This window comes from Stegostoma tigrinum, chromosome 23 (genome assembly GCF_030684315.1).
Source record: "Stegostoma tigrinum isolate sSteTig4 chromosome 23, sSteTig4.hap1, whole genome shotgun sequence".
NCBI lineage: Eukaryota > Metazoa > Chordata > Chondrichthyes > Orectolobiformes > Stegostomatidae > Stegostoma > Stegostoma tigrinum.
The window spans coordinates 22,407,262-22,427,723 of record NC_081376.1 but is presented as its reverse complement, the minus strand read 5'-3'; the positions used below and the strand labels follow the sequence as shown (position 1 = coordinate 22,427,723).

The 20,462-nt window shown below is 40.8% G+C and overlaps 1 protein-coding gene across 1 annotated transcript; it reads right to left on the bottom strand.

Moving 5' to 3' along the window:
- Positions 1–3,154: 3,154 nt before the first annotated feature.
- On the bottom strand, positions 3,155–20,255 carry dctn5 (dynactin 5). The gene is made up of 7 exons (XM_048552784.2): positions 20,133–20,255; positions 14,802–14,870; positions 13,480–13,598; positions 11,771–11,882; positions 7,580–7,682; positions 5,435–5,566; positions 3,155–4,222 (listed from the first exon to the last, which is right to left on the bottom strand). The coding sequence occupies exons 1-6, from the start codon at positions 20,178–20,180 to the stop codon at positions 5,469–5,471; spliced, it is 549 nt and encodes a 182-aa protein (XP_048408741.1). The 5' UTR covers positions 20,181–20,255; the 3' UTR covers positions 3,155–4,222; positions 5,435–5,468.
- Between the last annotated feature and the right edge of the window lie 207 nt (positions 20,256–20,462).

Here is a 20,462-nt window from a genome sequence, read left to right as displayed (position 1 = left end):
TCTTTTTGAAACTTCTAACACTACAGGAACATTGCAAGGTAGAAGCTGAAATAATGTTTCCTAAGTGTGTCGTTTCAAAACAAGGGCTCACCTATTTAACGCAGAAGTAAGATAATATAATTTATTTCAATGCTGTTAACATTTGGAATCCTCTCCCCAACGAGTATTTTTCAAGGCTTAGTTAGATCGTTGGTTGACAAGGGATCAAAAATTATGGGAGAGGGGCAGCAGAGTGAAGATATGTCTATATTAGACAACCAATAATCTTCCTGAGAGACACAGCAGGCTTGAGGGGACTAACGGCCTACTCTACCCGTATTTCTTACATCCTGAAGGCAGGTGACAGTTTGGTCTGTACCAAGAATGGGGCATACTAAGATGGTGTTTTGATCCTTACTGAGGATACAGCATGTTAAGGTAATGCTTACTGCACAGAATGGGTAAGGCAGGTTAGGATCATGCAAGATCAACTTCAGTTTCCTTTGCTCATTAAAGATCTCTTAGGATACAGGTTAGGTTGTTTCTCTAACCTGTCTGGCTGCCACTCAGTCTGAGGCAAATTTTGCCAAAAAAAAACAAAAAACAAAAAAACCCAACAGATAGCCCACACAGAGCCACTCAGATCAATTTAACACACAGACTGGAACATCTTTAAGTCAGTACTGTTTGATTTATTGGCTCCGAGAAATTAGTTGGTACCAAAAGGGTCCTGAAAAACACTCTGGGTAGCCACACCACATAGATGTAGCAACTCACCACCACCTTTCCAAGTGCAATTTGGGATGGCAAAAAAAATCTGGTCAAGCCAGCAAAATGCTGCATTATGTGAAAGAACAAGAAAAACTGAATAGGAGAGAATAAAATAATGAGCTATTCATTGAATAATGATCAAAGGTGCAATATAAACAGAGCAGTATACTGTCAGAAGTGCCATTTTTCAGATAATGTAATTAACTGAAGCAAATATTTACACTTGCATGCCATTACTTGAAGAAAAACAAAGTGTCATGGTCATCACTAGTAAATATCAACTACACTTACAGCTTACATGTAGTTTTCAACACAGCAAGTTATTGCATTCAAAAGCAAAATATTTTATTTTACATTGTTTCAGAATTGTAGTTTGCCATATTATCGAACCCTACACTCCTTCAGCTATGGCTTCCTACACATTGTCTAAACTTATCACCTACCAACAGTGTGGACCCCAACTCCTGAAATCTCTCCCCAAACTTTTTTAATTTCCACAAAAAGTTGTTAAAAGTAGGTTTTGAGCCATCTAGTTCAATACTTTATGTCCTTGTTGTCAACTTAGATTCAGTTACTGAAGTGTTTTGAGATTTTACTGTAGTAAAAGGTAGTATAAAAGATCATTACTTAAGATTTGGCCTGCTCAATTCCCCTTATCCTCTGGGTGGTTCTCTTGGCTCACTGAGGGAGCATATGAAACACGGCAAGATGTAAGACTACTCCAACTGTGGCCTGGTCATGCTGCACAGTCATCACACTGGGAAGACTCCCTTGTCAACCAAGAATACAACTAAGCCTTGGTAAATACTCACAATGGAAAGGATTCCAAAACAGCCAGAATAGCACACTCAAGCAGCCTATCTTTTAAAAATTTCCACTGGCACCAGCAGCAGTAACTGAGGTTAAACAGAATAGCCGTTGGGAGACAAGGTCAAGAAAAAAAAAATATTCAAACTTCGTGCTTCTACTGCAGCGACTTTCTCAATGTAATACAAATATTTCTTTCATAGTTAGTTGAAAAATACGTAAATATTTGAGAATGAAAAAAGAAGCAGCAGGATAATTGGAAAAATGGAACTGCTTTTGTAGAGAATTGTCACTGACACAGTGAGCTGAATAGCCTACTTCTGTGTTGTAAAGTTGTGATTCTAAAGCTTGCTGGATTGAGTGTTTACAGCCTATTATAGATTGTACATCTTTCCCCCACCTATCCTTTGAGCTGTATAAATTCCCCCTGTTCTGCAGTCTGTCATGTTTCATTTATACATTAAGAGAATTTACACAAACAAAAATGTAACCACAATCATTTATTTCATTTGCATGTCATTTTCCAATTTGTAATTCTTTGACAGATGTGATTGACAAAACAGGTCCAAGTTTAGTGTTCAATTATCCCAGTTTCTTTTGAAGTGTTGCATGCAGAGTGGACTGCATAAGGAACCAGTCTGGAAACATCCTGGACAGCACTGGCATGGGAAAGTATAGAATCCGGTTCTCCCTCCAAATAAAAGACAAGTAGACTAGGTACTGTACACAGTTGATAACAACAGTAAATTAGGCTGCATTCAGATTTTGGTTGGAGCTGGGTACTATGAAATTGCACGATATGTACTGCATGAAACAACACTGATATCCATTTACAACTACAGTGTAGTTGTACATTTTTTTAACCACTGCAAAATTAGAGAGTGTTATATTGCAAGTTCTCACTAGCCACTGTCCATACGTTTAACTTCAAACAACTCATTTACTATGCAAAGAATTTGCAGGATACAAGAATCATTTTAAGAAGAGATAAACAGCAGAAAAGAAAGGTACAAACAGCAGAAAAGAAAGGTACAAACAGCAGAAAAGAAAGGTACAAACAGCAGAAAAGAAAGGTACAAACAGCAGAAAAGAAAGGTACAAACAGCAGAAAAGAAAGGTACAAACAGCAGAAAAGAAAGATATAAACAGACAGACAGCTTAAATGTAACCCTGTAGTTCAGAATCTTGTATAATTCTTACCCCTAGCAGTGAGATGACCTGTACTCTCAGAATTATGGGATTACATGATGCCTTCCACAAAGTCAATTTATGGACCACTGACCAATTCAAGTGAGTGAGGCAGGTTGCCCTAGTAGATGCCAAAAGGCTACCCAATTCCTTAACATCCATTAGCCATGGGTGGGGATCAAGAACAATCAAATAACCAGGGAGCTCCAAAACCAACACTGACTTGTACTCGAGATAATGGGAACTGCAGATGCTGGAGATTCCAAGATAATAAAGTGTGAAGCTGGATGAACACAGCAGGCCAAGCAGCATCTCAGGAGCACAAAAGCTGACGTTTCGGGCCTAGACCCTTCATCAGAGAGCTCTCTGATGAAGGGTCTAGGCCCGAAACGTCAGCTTTTGTGCTCCTGAGATGCTGCTTGGCCTGCTGTGTTCATCCAGCTTCACACTTTATTATCACTGACTTGTACTCTATTTGCTTGCCTCAAGATCCCCAAATCTGGACTGTTACATCTTTAGTTAGAAGGATTAAAGTGCACATAGCTATGCTAGACGATACTGCACATAACTGTAAGTAGGGTTAAATTTATCACATAGCATGCTCACTGCAGTAGCCTGAAAAACTAAATTTTATTTGTTAGTTAAAGCTCAAACAAAATGCTGCCTATCCTTTAGTTTCCCCGTGGTGTCAATTCCCTTGGGTCATACTATTTCATCAGGCAACATGCCTTGCCTGAGGAATTGGTCTTAAATGAAAGTTCTGTCATACAACCTAGTTACATTTTAGGTAACCAAGCATGACTGCTATTTCGAAAGGAGGGCTGACGCCCTACTATACACCTATCCACCCCTTAGTTCTCACCAGGTTCCAAGAAACAGCCAAAGCCCTGACATAATGCTGCATGTTGCACTACTCACTGTTTTCCAAGAATCCTGCCCGCTAGAGATCCGAGTAATAACTGAATCAGTGAGAATTCCAACTGGTGTTGGTAGTCAAGCAGACTAAAGTCACGAACTTCGCAAATAGTAAGTACCAGTTAATCAGAAGGGCATTTCAGACCAACATTATACCTAGTGTAAGTGAATTCTAAAGACAGAACTCGTACAATCTTTACATTCAGTCACAATTGAAGTCTTTTCCAAATTAGAAAGGGATTAAATCCAGTTAAAGTGTGTAGGAGGATCAGTGATTTAACATTTAGTCAAATAAGTATATTCTTTAGGGTCTGAATTTTCTCTGGTATTATACAGAGCCTATTTATGCTTTAGCATCGAACTGAAGGCTACGTAGACAAAGAGAATCACTCCCAGTGTGGAGCAGCAGCAAATCTTCATCAGACCAAAGTTGAACACATTTATCATTTGGAAGACTTGAGCTTCTCCATGTTAGAGCCACTCCATCACTTTGAAGTGCTCGGGCAGAATTTGGGCCCTGTTTTTCCAGCTGTTCACTTTCAGGTTCCCAATTAACTGGATTCTGCAACAAGAAAAGTAAAATTAAATGTAGAATGATGGACGCTCAGTAAGAGTGAGTTTAAAAACCAGGATTAAATGAAAGAGTTTGGCTGGTTTATACAAAGAACAAAAAACATGGTGACAGAGTTAGGATTGCACAATCCTAAAAGACTGTTAAGAATTGATTAAATTATCAACTATCAACAGACGACATGTCTTATCTCACTGGATATATATTTAGATTATGCACAGCAAGCAGAATTGTACATGAGCAAATTTGAGAACAAATGAATCCAGCTAGGTCCTTAAGCATTGTTGGCTTGTAAAATATAGCAGCCCTATACTAAACTTTCAAGACAAATCAAACACTGCCTCCAAACAAATGTTGGAAAAAACTGAAAGAACAATTTGCAGTTGTGAATAAGTGATTTTTCAAAATTAGTTTGGGGTGGGATAGGGTAGAAATGCTGAGTCAGATAAGCACTGGAACATCAGTCACTAAATACATGTATTTAATCATAAATTTCCTAGAATGCTTTATATTTAGTTACAATGCACCAGACAACATTACATAGCTATATATTATATGTTCATTTTGTATAGACAGATACTGGATCATGGATGACCAGTCATAGTTGATGAAGGTTGTTGGTCAGGAAAACAAAACTATTTACATACATATCATGTCACAATATCTAGGATCTTGAACATCTATTGACACAAAGACAGGGCCTTGGTTTAATGCCATATTTGGACGATGGCACCTGTGACAACTTAGTACTGTCAGAATGGAAAGTTGAGAGAATGGTCAAGTCCTAATGTTTCTGGCACCCTTCTTAATCAGTAGCACTGGCTATTCAGTAACTCCTAGCTCAGTGCACCTCTTTAAAATCTAGCGGAGATCTAGTTGTAAATTGTTTTACTCTGGTTAGAGGGATGAGAACAGATCAACAGTTTTCAAAAGGAAAATGCTTTAAAGAGAAATCAATATTTCTACAGGAGTCAGAAGAGAGTCAAGCAAATCACAAAGGAAATAAAAACTTCAGGATTTGGTCCACAGACGAAAAAAAAATAATAATGGGGTCTCAAATCGACCTTGGAGATCAAGAATTCAGACGGGGCTGGAATGAAACAAGAGCACCTTAAATATTAAATCAAATCTTGTTTTCAAACCTAGTATATGCTGATTTTCACTAAGTGCTTCACTAGCACAAGGTACTACTGATCATCTTACCTGTACTCTTAATGCTCTGAAGTAAAGCCATGTCTCATATCTGAGACAACGGCAGGAACTTCTGGTAATAACTCTTTGTGACATCCATCATAAGCTCCTGTGTACACTCTGGGAGCTCACCAGCAAACAGGCCTATCAACAAACAAAATAATTCCATAAACCTCTCCATTCAACCAATAGTGAATTGCAATGTTATTGTATACATGAAAGCTTGGCTTTTCATAGTTGCTTTTAGAATTTTAGGATACTTTAAAGTGATTACAGCCACAAAATGACTTTAAATGAAACAGAATAAATGTGGGAAACATGGCAGGCAAATTACATATAGTAATGCTCCACAAACAGCAATTTGATAGCGGTCAAATAATCTGTCTTAAAGATATTGATTGAGGAATTAATTCTCTTGTTTGTCTTTAAGTAATGTTTTGCATCCACCTGAAAAATCATACAGGATCTTGTTCTATTACTTGATTGGAAAGATGCACCTCAGCTGATGCAATGCTCCTTCAGGGCTGTACTAAGTGTCAGCTTAGATCTTGGGCTCAAGTCACTGTAGGTACAAGTCCAATTTCAATCAGAGGAGAGTGCTACCCACGGACCTATAGCTGGACCTTGAAACAAACAGGACAGTCCACTATAGATAACAAAGTGTGGAGCTGGATGAACACAGCAGGCCAAGCAGCATCTCAGGAGCACAAAAGCTGACGTTTCGGGCCTAGACCCTTCTTCAGAGGGCTCTGATGAAGGGTCTAGGCCCAAAATGTCAGCTTTTGTGCTCCTGAGATGCTGCTTGGCCTGCTGTGTTCATCCAGCTCCACACTTTGTTATCTTGGATTCTGCAGTTCCGTTATCACAGGATAGTCCACTATCTGAGGAACACACAAATTATACTGCAGGTGAAATAATCCAAAACAATTAGGAATGACGTTCCACCTCTGATACTCAGTTTCTATATCAAGCACTAATCTGTGGATTAAATGACTTGAAAAGCTGCTGGGATGAAGACATCAGAAGGTGAATAGAGTGATTCCCTTTTACCAAGGGCCTTCACATGAACAAACATTACCCCCATACCTTGAAGTAAAGTGAAAACATTACCAACAGTTCAAAGATTCTCGAAATTATGTTCAGATGTGAATATTCAAGCATCTGATTGCACACTGTGCCAATGTGTCAGAAGTGTATAAATGGCTGCAACCAGAACTTATATTTATATCGTGCCTTTAACATAGTAAAACATTTTCAGGTGCTGAATTACACTTAGTTTATTCTGTAGCCGCATTCCCATGTAATGCCACACTATTACAGAGTCAGTCATACAGCATGGAAACCGACCTTTCAGTTCAACTCGTCAATGCTGACGAGACATCCCAACCCGACTTAGTCCCATCTGGTCCATATCCCTCTATATCCTTCCTATTCATATATCCATCCAGATACCTTTTAAATATTGCAATGTGACATCCCAACTCCTTTATTCAATGTTCTGACCAATGAAGACAAGCATGCCAAACACCTCCTTCACCACCCTGTCTACCTGTGACATCACTTTCAAGGAACTGTGTGCCTGCACCTCTAGGTCTCTGTTCAGCTACACTCCCCAGGGCCCTACCATTAAGTGTATAAATCCTGCCCTGGTTTGCCTTATCAAAATGCAACACCACACATTTATCTAAGTAAACTTCATCTGTCACTCATTGGCCCATCTGATCAAGGTCCCGTTGCACTCAGAGATAATCTTCTTCAAATGTTCAGTGCACCACCTATTTTGGCGTCATCTGCAAACTTACCAACCATGCTCCTATGTTCACATCCAAGTCATTTACGTAAGTGACAAAAAGCAGCGGATCCAGTATCAATCACTGCGGCACACTGTTGATCACAGGCCACATTCTATCACCACCCTACGTCTGCTACCTTCAAGCCAATTTTGCATCCAATCGGCTAGGTCTCCGGATCCTATATGATTTAACCTTACTAACCAGTCTACCACGTGGAACATTAGAAGCTCTGCTGCTAAAATAATACATGCACTAAATATGACTTTATCCAGCTCACTAACTATAATAAACATGGCTGCCTCTCCTTCCTCGACCCAAAGAATCAGCTATTGTGTGTGTGATGTGGTGTTTTAACTTTACTCACCTGGACAGCCCGAGAAGACAGTGAAAGGTGGAACCACGGTTTCTGGTGGAAGGACAGTGTTGTCCAGAATTTTGCAGCAATCTTTCAGAACACATCTTCGACCCTATATAAAGAAAATAGTAAGGATTAGAGACAACACACTGCATCTGCCAAGAGGAAGCAATAAACTGTACAACCAAGTATGCACACTGAGAAACATCAACAGGACAAAGGTAAAGATGATCACGATAAGTGCTAGTTGCTACTGTAGTCCTATTAAAGCTGTTTATTTGTTTGTGAATCAGCTCAGGGAAACACTGGCTTAGTGGTAATGCTCACTACCCAAGAACATAGGTTTGTATCTCATCATGGTGGTTGGTGAAATTTGAATTTAATAAAAATATAGAATTCAAGTTGAACTCAGTAATAGTGACCATGAAGCCATTATTGATTGTCAGAAAAACCCACCCGATTATTTAATACTCTTTAAAAGGAAGGAAATCCGCTGTCCTCACCACCAGACCCACAATCTTAAATGCTGTCTGACTGCATCAAATTACCACAGAAAAGTCAATAAGCAATGAAGTGGAATGGAATACCTGGCACTAGAAACAATAACAGCACATACAGCCCAGTTTTCTCTGCTCAGTACTTAAGAACAACCGGGGCTTGTGCCAAAATTGAAGAAGAGATGCCTGTCATAGAAACATACTATAGTTAAAATGGCAGACACTGTCATCCCTGGCACTGTCCTATCCCTCTGTCAAAATGGATCCACTAGATGTCTTGGTGTAATTGTACACAGTAGCCAGGGAGTTCTCAACATTGACTCCAGACCCCCATGGAGTTTCAGGACATTAGGTCAAACAAGGGCAAGGAAATGTCTTATTAATTACCACCATCACCCTCCAGGAATAAGTACTTGGAAGAAAGGCAAGGATACAGAAAATAATCCAACAGCACCAAAACACCAAATCCTTCATATTTGTGGGGGCGTGGGGCATGGACCTCCCATGGATAATGCTAGAATAGAAATCCATTATCCACCACGAAGTACCATGCAATCTGTCGAAATCTGTCCATATGAGAGAGAGTGTGTTTTCCAGGGCTAAACCCACAAGTACATGAATTGTAGCAAATTCGTGTATAACAAAGTTATATTACTGACAGAGCTTGCCGCATTTTAAAGAACATAGCTGCTAGAGTGGGTCTGTTACAAGTAGTGAAGAAACTAGTGAGGAAGAAAATTTACTTCTCCTCGTCATCACCAATTTACTTGTCACAAACATCCATCCGTGACAACAGCTGAAAAAAAAATTACACAGCCCTTGAGACAAAAGTCTTCTTCATTTTGAAGATACCCTCAAGCTTTTACATGGGGTGAACACCTGCTAAATGGAATAATTTGCAAGCAGATCTAGCATCGTGATTCATAAGTTACAGTGGCCTATCAGCAGCTGAAAAAATATATTCAACTACAATCTGTAACTTCATGACACGACATAGTTCCTACTTTGCCACTGCCATCACATTCAAAGATGACTGCAGTATCACATGCTAGGAGCAGCACCAGGCATACCTAAAAAACTGCTGACACGTGGTGAAACAACAATATTCAACTATTTCCATGCTAACTAATACAAGCAATTTGCAATAAACAGAGCCAAGCAATCCCACAACAATCACACCTGATCTAAGTTCTGCAGACCTGCCACATCAATTGAGAATGATGGTGGACAATTAACAAACTGGAGGAAGGTCCACACATATCCCACTGTCAACGATGGGAAAGCTCAGCACTTCAGTGAAAAAGATAAATCTGTAGCACTTACAAGCATCTTCAGCCAAAAGTGCCAAGTGACGATCCCATCTTAGCTTCCTCCTGAGGTTGCCAGCATCACAGATACCAGCCTTTGATCAATGTGAAGTGAATCAATTTGACATCAACAAATAACTGATGACACTGGATACTGCAATTGCTGAACCATGACAATGTTGTGGAATTAGTATGGAGGATCGTGCCACAGAACCAGCTGCATCCCTAGCCTGGCTGTTCCAGTACAGCTACAACACTGGCATCTAGCCAGGAATGTGCAAAATTGGCTGGCTATGTCCTGTCCGCAAAAAGTAGGACAAATCTAACCTGACTGTCTAATTGCACAATCAGGCTATCAAAGTGATGGAAGGATCACAAAGTCCTACGAAGCAGCAGGTACTCAGAAATTAACTGCTTAATGAGGCTCAGTTCAGGTTCTGTTTGGGCGACTCACCTTGCGGCCATATTATAGCCTTGGTCTAAATCTGCACAAAAGAGCTGAACATGAGGGGTGAGGTCAGAGTGACTGTCCTTGACATCAAAGCCATGTTTGTTGGGGGGGTAGTAGGAACTACTGATGCTGGAGAATCTGAGATAACATGGTGTGAAGCTGAATGAACACAGCAGGCCAAGTAGCAGAGGAGCAGGAAATTTTCTGAAGAAGGGTCCCGACCCGAAATGTCAAACTTTCCTGCTCAACTTGCTGCGTTTATCCAGCTTCACACCATGTCATCTCATTTTTGTCGGGTTATGGTTTCAAGCAGCCATTGCAAAATTGAAGTAAATGGGAATTAAGATGAAAACGCAAATGTTTTGAGTTATACCTAGCACAGAAAGGTAGTTGTGCTTGTTGGAGGTCGCCTATCTCAGTCCCAGAACATCACTGTAGGAGTTCCTCACGAGAGATTCCTAGACCCAAACAATTCTATCTGCTTCAATGATCTTCCTTCCTTACTACAGTTAAAAGTGGAATCTTCGCTGAAGATTACAGTGTTCAGCACCATTTGCAACTCATACAGAAACAGCTCAAATCCTTATGCAACAAAACCCTGACAACAACCCCAATTTCGCTAATAAGTCATCTAGAAAAAAGCAGTCCACTTGGTTGGCAGCCCATTCTCCATCAACAGTTACTCCATTCACCACAGACATGTAGTAGTAGTAGCAGCAACGTGTATACCATCTACAAGATGCACATCAGTAAACTACCCAAGCTCCTTGAAAGAAACTTCCAAACTCACCACCTCTACTACATATACAGATAAGGGCAGCAGATACACGTGAAAACCACGAGCTGAAAATTCTTCTCCAAGCCATACCTTAACCTGACTTAGAACCAAATCACCATTGTTCACTGTCATTAGGTTAGTGCTGTGGGTATCCCTACTCCCCGAGGACTGCAGCAGTTCAAGAAGGCTTCTCACTACGTTCACAAAGGCAAGCCAGCAACATCCACATCCCGAAATCAACTAAAAACACTTCATTGCCCATTTATCATGATTAAAAGCTAATGAACAATACACTATTAAACACTTTATTGACACCATTATCCCACACAAAATTTCAGGCTTTCAAATCCCAATGTCTTAATGAGGTAAAGTGGTGGCAGAATAAAAGAAAGCAGGAAAATCCTTCACCCTGGATTCCACCATCCTGTCCCATTTGTCCAAAGACAGAAAATTCACTTGCTCAGTCACATGACAATTCCTAGCAGAAATTCAACAGAGTTGATATCATCCTCAAATTAAGGGTCAGTCAACAAAGATAACTTAGTCTGTGCGCGCTTGAATGAGTGAACACGGGGGTGCACATCAATAAAAAAAATGACAACAGGAAACAAATAATTAGCAAGCAAAACGCCATCTGTTGAAGGCTGAATAATTTCTTATCACCACGGACCACTGACAAATGATCAGCAACAGGCGTCCGTTCAGTGGTTAAAGATAAATTGTCTTTATTCTCAGTTGCTGCAATAAAAAGTTGATTTCTTGAATTGACAATAAAATCAGCACAGGTCCAGACAATACATCTACCTTCTATACTTCCTAATGAACTTTTTTTAAAGGCTCCAACTCCTCCTTTATTTTTAGTGTCTCTTTATATTCAATTAGTTCTGGGCGAGGAGGTTTATGTTCAAGTTCCACCTTCCCTGGAGATGGGTCGTAACATGTTCAAAAAGGCTGATTAACAAAGCTACTCCAACATCCCCTCCTAAACGTAACCTTGAGCACATAATTCCTCTAACATCCCTGTGTAGGTCCAAATCTCAGAAAATCTTATAATTTTTTCTTTCAATTTCCTGTCTATCACTAGCTTCTACTGCAAACCAAACAACAGGAAGGTGCATTACAGTTAGAGAGCATCGTGTGATCATGAATAAGAGGCAATATACTTACAATAACACAATTCTTCCCTATGTGAACATAGGATCCAATCTGAGCAGCATTTACCACACAGTCTTCCTCAATGAACACATGGTCTCCAATGTGCAGTGGGAAGAAGGCAACCCTAATTGCAGAGGAAATGTTTAATTCAATTACTGACATCTTGATCAATAGGAAGTTAACATACAAGTGATTTAGTCCAGACTGTTCCCATATACCAGCTTTCTCAACAGTCAGAGAGTAGCACTAGCATAAACTTCCTGAAATAGAGTGCTATCTAGTTGCTTATAATATCGGCTAATGAAGATAACAGGATCCCTGTATCCTTGTATGCAGAAAACTAAAGCTCATCATGCTCTTCCTCAATGACCAGTCACTCTTAGAACATAGAACATTACAGCACAGTACAGGCCCTTCGGCCCTCGATGTTGTGCCGACCTGTCATACCAATCTGAAGCCCATCTAACCTATACTATTCCATGTACATCATATGCTTGTCCAATGACGACTTGAATGTACTTAAAGTTGGCGAATCTATTCTAACTGCATGCCATACCCTTACTACTCTGGATAAAGAAACTACCTCTGACATCTGTCCTCTATTTTTCACCCCTCAATTTAAAGCTATGTCCGCTCACGCTCGCCGTCACCATCTTGGAAAAAGGCTCTCCCTATCCACCCTATCTAATCCTTTGATTATCTTATATGTCTCAATTAAGTCAACTCTCAACGTTCTTCTCTCTAACGAAAACAGCCTCAAGTCCCTCAGCCTTTCCTAAGACCTTCCCTCCATACCAGGCAACATCCGAGTAAATCTCCTCTGCACCCTTTCCAAAGCTTCCACATCCTTCTTATAATGCAGTGACCAGGACTGTGCACAATACTGTTCAGGAGATCTGAAGTTTAGAGCTTCTCACCACTGCCAGGAAGATTAACTTTATTTTGGGTCTGATAATAATTTAGTGTCAAACAACTACCTATTTCTAAGTTCATAAGAAGACATTTACCAAAAGGCAACTGTGTTTCTCCATTCTAATCTAAGGAGTCCCACTACACAGTGGTGCTAAGTGGGAACAGCACTTATTCAGCTGGACAATCCATCAAGCTGATCTTTCAGCTAAAGCTTCCAGGTTGACTGATGCATGTGCAGTTACTTATCTAATGCCAGGGATGGCTGGGCCCACAAACATGTAACCACATTACCCCTGCACTCCTCAGGGAGAACAGAACTATCTGCTATCGTTCCTCATTCTAATCACTGGGTAAAGGTTCTTCCCAGAAAGTAAGAACAATTTCGAGGCAAGATCTGCCCCTATGTTTCAGATATTTCCCCTGCAGTCTGCCACCATGGCAGGGCACTTGGGAGATGGGATTGTCCCATTTCAGTGAAGCAAGGGAAGAGAGAAAGGACCTTGTTGAACAGAGAAAGACAATGGGGAAGGACTTGAGCTGCCTCATCCATTTTGTAATCACTTTCTTAAATCCTCTACATCTCCTCGCAGTAAAATGTCTCTTCCAGACAGGATTTTTAAACGCTTCAATGAGCCTATTCAGATGCTGTAATAACACCTCTGAAGACTTCAACCTGGATCTCCTGGTCTAGAGATAGGGACGCTGCCACCACACCACAAAATGCTAAATTCTAGATATGACTGATATATGACACCTTTCCAGTCCTATGGTACAGTAATTTCCATGTCTGTACTACGCATTTGCCTCACCCTTTGCTGAATTTCTTGAAAGGTGGGCGTATGACACTTCGACTCTTGATGACACAGTGCCGTCCAACCCTCACATTCGCCAGGTCTCCACGGATGATGCAATCGTTCATAACAATAGTCTGATTTTAAAAATAACATGATTACAACAGATTCTCTGGATGAAGTGATTAAATTTACTGATGTCAAGTGATCAACAGATGCGAACAACAGCCCAAGAGAAAGGCATCTAGACAGACTTTGTAAATTAGTCTAGGGAGCTGCTGGTTTCTCTGTGGGCAGGTATATCACACACTGTCAGGCATGGTAATGAAGGCAGGGTAATGAGGCAGGCACGCCAGAGGATCCCAGATCTGTGCAATTATTTGATCTCTTCACAGCTACATCAGGTTGCCTAAATTGATGTCAATACTTCTGGGTCTACAGCAAGAGAAACAATACTGCCAGAAGCTCTGGCAGTTCCCCAATCAAGAATGCTGGGGGGTCCAATGGGGTACAAAACATTGAGGTTTAGATTTTTTTAGATTAGTAATCATTGTTAGATTAATAATCCAGAGACCTGTACTGATGATCCAGAAACAGGAATTTAAATTCACTTTGTTAATGGTGTTTTTTAAATGGTAAATTTACATAATTAACTGTGATCATGAAACCACTGGATTGTTGTGAAAACACATTTCGTTCATTAACTAACTTTCAGGCCTGTATTATTCCAATCCTTGCAAATCTACAGTAACTGTTCATTCTTGACTTCTCCTTGAAATAGCCATTTATGTTGTACTCAAGAACCTTTTAAGAGGTTGGAAATAATGCTGGTCCTTAAGAGGAACATGTACCTTTTGCATATGGCTTCAGAAAAGAATGCATGTCTAAATAACGCTGAGCCACAAAGAAATATTAGGACAGGTAACAAAAACCTTGTTCAGAGATACAAATTAAGGAGTGTCTCAAAGCAAGTAAAAGAAGGGTAGAGTGGTAGAAAGTTTCACACAGAGCTAATTTAACAATCTGGGGCTGAGACAGTGAATACACTGTATTCACTAACGGGTGAAAACTAGAAGTCAGAATTGGAAAATAAGAGATGCTGGAAGATATTGAGCTAATGAAGAATATGCAGATGGGAGGCAGGAGAGTGACTGCACACAACTACAGGAACAGATGAGCACTACTATAAGGAGTTAAAATTGAGATGTTGTCAGACCAAGAGGCAAATAGATTATCAAGAATATGGTAATCGATGAGCTGATCCTGGTGCATGTCATGATATGCCCAAACACACGTAAAAAGAGTGTTATTTGCATGTTCCTACATCCCATTCCACTTACCTTGCCATTTAAAACAATGTTCTGGCTTCCACAAAGCACAGACTGCCTGCTCACCTTGTTGCCAGAGGCCTGTAGACATAAGTTATATTTTTCAAATTAGCTCACATTGTCAGAAAAAATTATAAATCAAAGTCAGAATTATCATGACCATGGATCACAACTACAAAGCATGAAGGGCTGACACAGCCATAAATGGCTGATCCATGGTTGTCTGGACAGAGATCCAGAGTGTCACATCTGAAGATGAAAAGGGAACCTCAAAAAAAGGGGGAAAAAAAAGTCAAAACAAATTAGGTTGTACTGTAATCTCATAACTAAAAAATTACGCAAGGCTGATGACACCCCTGCTCAAAACAAGCCACCCTCCATGGGTTACGGCTCAAACTACAAACAGATTGTGTGTCTTTCCCCCCTAAAGAAATACACATGGACAGGAGGTGGTGTAGTGATAGTATCAATACTTTTAGACCAAAAGGCCTGGGATCAAGTCCCACTTGCTCCATAAGTGTATAATAACATCCCTGAACAGGTGGATTAGAATATATCTACACAAGGACAGTGTTCAGAAGGCAAGTTTCAACTCTACTGTACTACAGTGTGCTGGCAGGACTGGAGGTTCTTGTGTGGGGTAGCAGGCCAAGGTAATCTGGTGTACTAGCCAGAGTTCAAGCATTAGCATGCTGTGAAGATCATAATCAAAGAACTATCCCTTCATCACCCATGGTGCAAATAAAGGCAACAATAGGACTGCGAATGCTGGAAGCTAGAATCTATAGTTATGTGGCTGCAAAAGCACAGCAGGTCAGACAGCACCTGAAGAGCAGGTACGTCAATGTTGTTGGGCCAAAGCCTGATTAAGGGTTTCGGCCCAAAACACTGACTTATCTGCACCTAAGATGCTGGCTGAATGGCTGCGCTTTTCCAGCCTCATACCTTGCAGGTAAAGGAATTATCTCAGTCAGTGCTAGCAGCCAACAAGCTAGTTAACCAGGCAAAAACAAACAGATCAATGAAGTACTCTCTCACAGCTATAAAGGTGCAGCAGCCGAAATCAGTTGTTTAGCCCATTGAGTCCATTCTGCTATCCAACCCCACTTTCCTGCCTTTCCACCATAACCCTTAATTCTACTACTGATTATAAACATCTGTCTATTTCAGCTTTAAACACACTTAATAACTCAGCCTCAATAGTTCTCTGCAGTAAATACATCCATATATTTATGACCACTGGAAAAATCTTCCTTTTCTGTACAGTCTCTAATGCCAGGATATCATTCCTTAAGTAAGGAGACCAAAACCTCTCAGCATTCTGGGTGTGATCTAACCATTGCCCTATATAGTTTTAGTAAGACTTCTCTGAAAGCCAACAGTCTATTGCCTTTCCATTATCTGTTCAACCTGTCTGCTAGTTTTTTTGGGATTTATGCAAATGGCCACCTAAATCCCTCTGTGATACAGATTTCTGCAGTCTCCATTTAAAAATATTCAGCTCTTCTATTTTTCCTGTTGAAGTGCAGAATCTCACATTACATTCCATCCACCAAGATTCTGCCACCCACTTAGCCAGTTTATGTCCCTCTGCGGATACTTTGTATCATCCTCGCTATTTGCCTTCCCACCTATTTTTGCGCCATCTGCAAACTTGTCCATCGTACATTCAGTTCCCTAATCCAAATCCATATTAATGATTGTAAATAATTGCAGACACAGCACTAATCACTGTGGCACTCCATCAGTTACAGGGTCTCTGAAAATGCCCTTCTTAACCCACAGTGGGCAGCACGGTGGCTCAGTGGTCAGCACTGTAGCCTCACAGCGCCAGGGACCTGGGTTCAATTCCAGCCTCGGGTGACTGTCTGTGTGGAGTTTGCACACTCTCCCAGTGTCTGCGTTGGTTTCCTCTAGGTGCTCCGGTTTCCTCCCACAGTCCAAAGATGTGCAGGCTAGGTGGATTGGCCATGCTAAATTGCCTATACTGTTCAGGGGTGTGTGGGTTATAGGGGGATGGGTCTGGGCGGTGTGGACTTGTTGGGCCGAAGGGCCTGTTTTCACACTGTAGGGAATCTAATCTAATCTAATTCTGTCTTCTATTAGTTAGCCAATCCTCTATTCATGCTAATCTACTACCTCAACACCAATGGCTCCTATCCTGCTAAGTATGAGTGGTACTTTTGTGAATGCATTTTGGAAGTACCATTTACAAAGCCACACTGACTGTTTGATCATACTATGAATTTCTAAATGCTCTGCTTTTACACCCTTTATGATTCCATGAATAGGCCAGTTACCTTAGTGCTGTTGCTTGGAAAATATTATCATTATAGAATCCCTACAGAGTGGAAACCGGCCATTTGGCCCAACTAGTCCACACCGCCCCTCCGAAGAGCATCCCACCCGACTCATTCCCCGACCCTTGTGTTTCCGCATGTCCAACCTGCCTAACCTAACCATTCCTGGGCACTATGGGCAATTTAGCATGGCCAATTCACCTAGCCTGCAAATCTATCTGTGGGAGAAAACCAGAGCACCTGGAGGAAACCCACCCAGACATGAGGAGAATGTGCAAACTCCAGACAGACAGTCGCCCAAGGCTGCAGGAGGTAGTCTGTGGGGATCAGGTCCTGCTGACTGTAGAATTAAAACAAATCCTGACAGCAGTATTGACGAAGTGCTGCAGCTTGTTACTTGCTTTTGCTTTTTGTCTCATTCCCTTTCAAAGTAAAAGGTGTTACAGTGGCAGTTTTCTAAACCTCTAGGATTTTTCCAGAGTCTAAGGTTTTTTGGAAGGTTACTAACAATTCATCCACCATTCTCTGCAACTACTTCTTTTAATATCCAAGGATCTATCTGGTGTCCAGCCACATTAGTTTCTCTAGCACTTTTCTGCAAGTTATAATTGTGTTTATTTTCTCCCTTGATTATTCAGTTTTAATGTCTTCCACTATGAAGATTGCCAAAAAGCATTCATGTGATTCCTTTGCCATTACCCAACCTCATTCTGAGAAGTATACGTTCACTTTGGTCTCTTTCTTTCTATTTACTTAAAGAAGTTCTTGCTGTCAATCTTGATATTTCTTAAAAGCTTACCTTCAAAGTTTATCTTATTATTTCACAAAGCCATTCTGACTCTGCTTGATCATTTTATGTATTTCTAAATGTTTGGCTATTATATTCTTCATATTAGACTCTTAACGTTTTCCCAATGACAATGTTGAGCCTACAGTTAACTGTTTTTTTTAATGAAGTTGTTGACTTGCTCGCCAAGCTGGCTTGTTTTTGTTCAAATGTTTCATCACCATGCGAGGTGGCATCATCAATAGAGCCTTCGATGAAGCAACGTCATTCTATTCCACTTGGAATTTATAATGTCAGGTCCATTATGGTGTGTACTGTCATTTCCAGTTTTGATCTGTATGGGTATATATAGGGGGTCCAATTCTATACGTTTGTTGATTGCATTACAGGTGGAGAACCATGCCTCTAGGAATTCCCGTGCTTTCTATGTTTGGCTTGGGCTACTATGGTTACTTTGTCCCAGTTAAACTGATGGACTTCATTGTCTGAATGTACAGATCTGAAACAGTTTTGTAATCTCCACCACACACCCCCCCAACTTTCTGCATAATTGGCAGTTTTCCAATTCTGTGACTTTACCAAAATCTGAAGACGCTTGGAAGACTATCAGTGCATCCACTATTTTGGTAGCTAAAGGCACTTCATTTACATCTTAAAACGCAACTTATCAGACTTTAGCCCCATTTATTTCTCTAGTACTTTCTCTCTCCAGGTGATAGTTATCATATTTGTATCCTGTACCCACCCCCCAGTTATTTAATTATTTTTGGAATATTAGTAGCATCTTCTGCTCTAATGACAGATACAGGGTATTTATTCAACTTCTCTGCCACCTTCTGGTTCCTCATTATTCTCCCAGTTCATTCTCAAAAGGATGACATGTTCACTTTGGCCTCTTTCTTCCTTACATATGTAAAGAAGCTCTTACCGTCCATTCTACTGTTGCTGCTCTTGTTTTATCCCACTGGCTTATTTTCTCCCCTTTTTAGGATCATCTTTTGTTAGCTTTTAAATATTTTCCCAATCACATACTCTTACCACTAATCTTTGCCATATTGTATGCTTTTTCTTTCAATGTGATACCATTCTTAACCTTCTTGCTTAATCATAGCTAGTTTATCCCCTTCATAAAACCCTTCTTCCTACGATATATCTTTGCTGTGAATTAGTCACAGAATCTTGACAACCTGCAAAACTAAGAACCTTCAAATCAACTGACCTTTCATCCAACTTTAAACCCACCACCAGCTAACTTAAGGGCTGCACACGGTCGCTCAGAGGTTAGCACTGCTGCCTCACAGCATCTGGGACCCAGATTCGAAGTCACTCGAGGGTGGAAGTCTGGGTAGAGTTTGCACATTCTGCCTGTGTCTGCATGGGTTTCAGCCAGGTGCTCTGGTTTTCTCCCAGAGATAGATTTGCAGGTTAGGTGGAATGGTCATGCTAAATTACCCATAGCAATCCCATTAGCCATGGGAAATACAGGGTTCCAGGGATACTGTCGGAGGCTGGTTCCGGGTGGGATGCTCAGCAGAGGGTCAGTGCCAACTTGTTGGGCTGTTTCCACACTGTAGGGATTCTATTTTAAAAACAAATTGATGAAACTCTATATACAGCCTGCATTGAACCTACAGAAACTAATTCGGAGAGGTTTCAATCCAGTTCTGGAAACAACATCCATCAGACTAGAAAACTTAGCACATTAGTGCAATGATAAAAGGTGATTTTTAAGTACACGATCGTGCAAAAACACCTTCACCCTGCATCTCATTGACTGACATTTGACGTGAAATACTGTAGCAAGAGTCAGCGCAGCATTTACCATACTTAAGCCCTTCCTAACTGGACACCTAGTGAACAAAGAACTTGCATTAATAGAAAATTGTTCAGAAACTCAGGACGTTACAAAGCACGGCACAGTCACTGAAATAATTTTCAAGACCCCACTGCAGCCAATTATCACCAGGGATACCTCCCCTTTTCCGTGGGATATGTCACATCCACCGAAACAGAATGGTCTAGGCCCGAAACGTCAGCTTTTGTGCTCCTAAGATGCTGCTTGGCCTGCTGTGTTCATCCAGCTTCACACTTTGTTATCTCGGATTCTCCAGCATCTGCGGTTCCCATTATCTCCGACAGATAAGGTCTCAGTTTAAGATCTGAGCCAAAAGGCAACTCCCTGCTCATCCCAGACTGCCGTCGATTCCCGTTGCAGAGAACAGAACAAGAACACTCGCAACATTATGAGATTCTCACCGTCTCGATGTATTCCGCCTTATTATACAGGATCTCACACAGCTCCATCCTCGGTCATCTGTCGGAGCGACCGCCTCCCCGTTTCAGCCGGAAACACAATGAGCACTTCCGGGGGCAAAAAGACCCCAAGGCAAAGGCCAGAATGAAAATAATCAGTCCACCGTGCTTCTTTTAATTCCCTTTCGTTGAACTGACATCCCCGAATAATGGGCAATATTTAACCTATTTTTCTAGTCACACTGTTCAGAGATGTCACGCTGCCAAAAATATTATTTTAAGTCGTAGAAGCGCCAAGACCTTTAATGATTGAAGTTGGCAATGACCAATAGC

Bases quoted from the DNA above. Each gene is read 5' to 3' on its own strand.
- dctn5 (XM_048552784.2), bottom strand. From the start codon at position 20,180: ATGGAGCTGTGTGAGATCCTGTATAATAAGGCGGAATACATCGAGACG. The intron at 7,683-11,770 runs GTAAGTATATTG...TTCTTTATATAG, and splicing joins TAGGGAAGAATTGTGTTATT to GGTCGAAGATGTGTTCTGAA. The intron at 5,567-7,579 runs GTGAGTAAAGTT...GTTTGTTGATAG, and splicing joins TGTCTTCTCGGGCTGTCCAG to GCCTGTTTGCTGGTGAGCTC.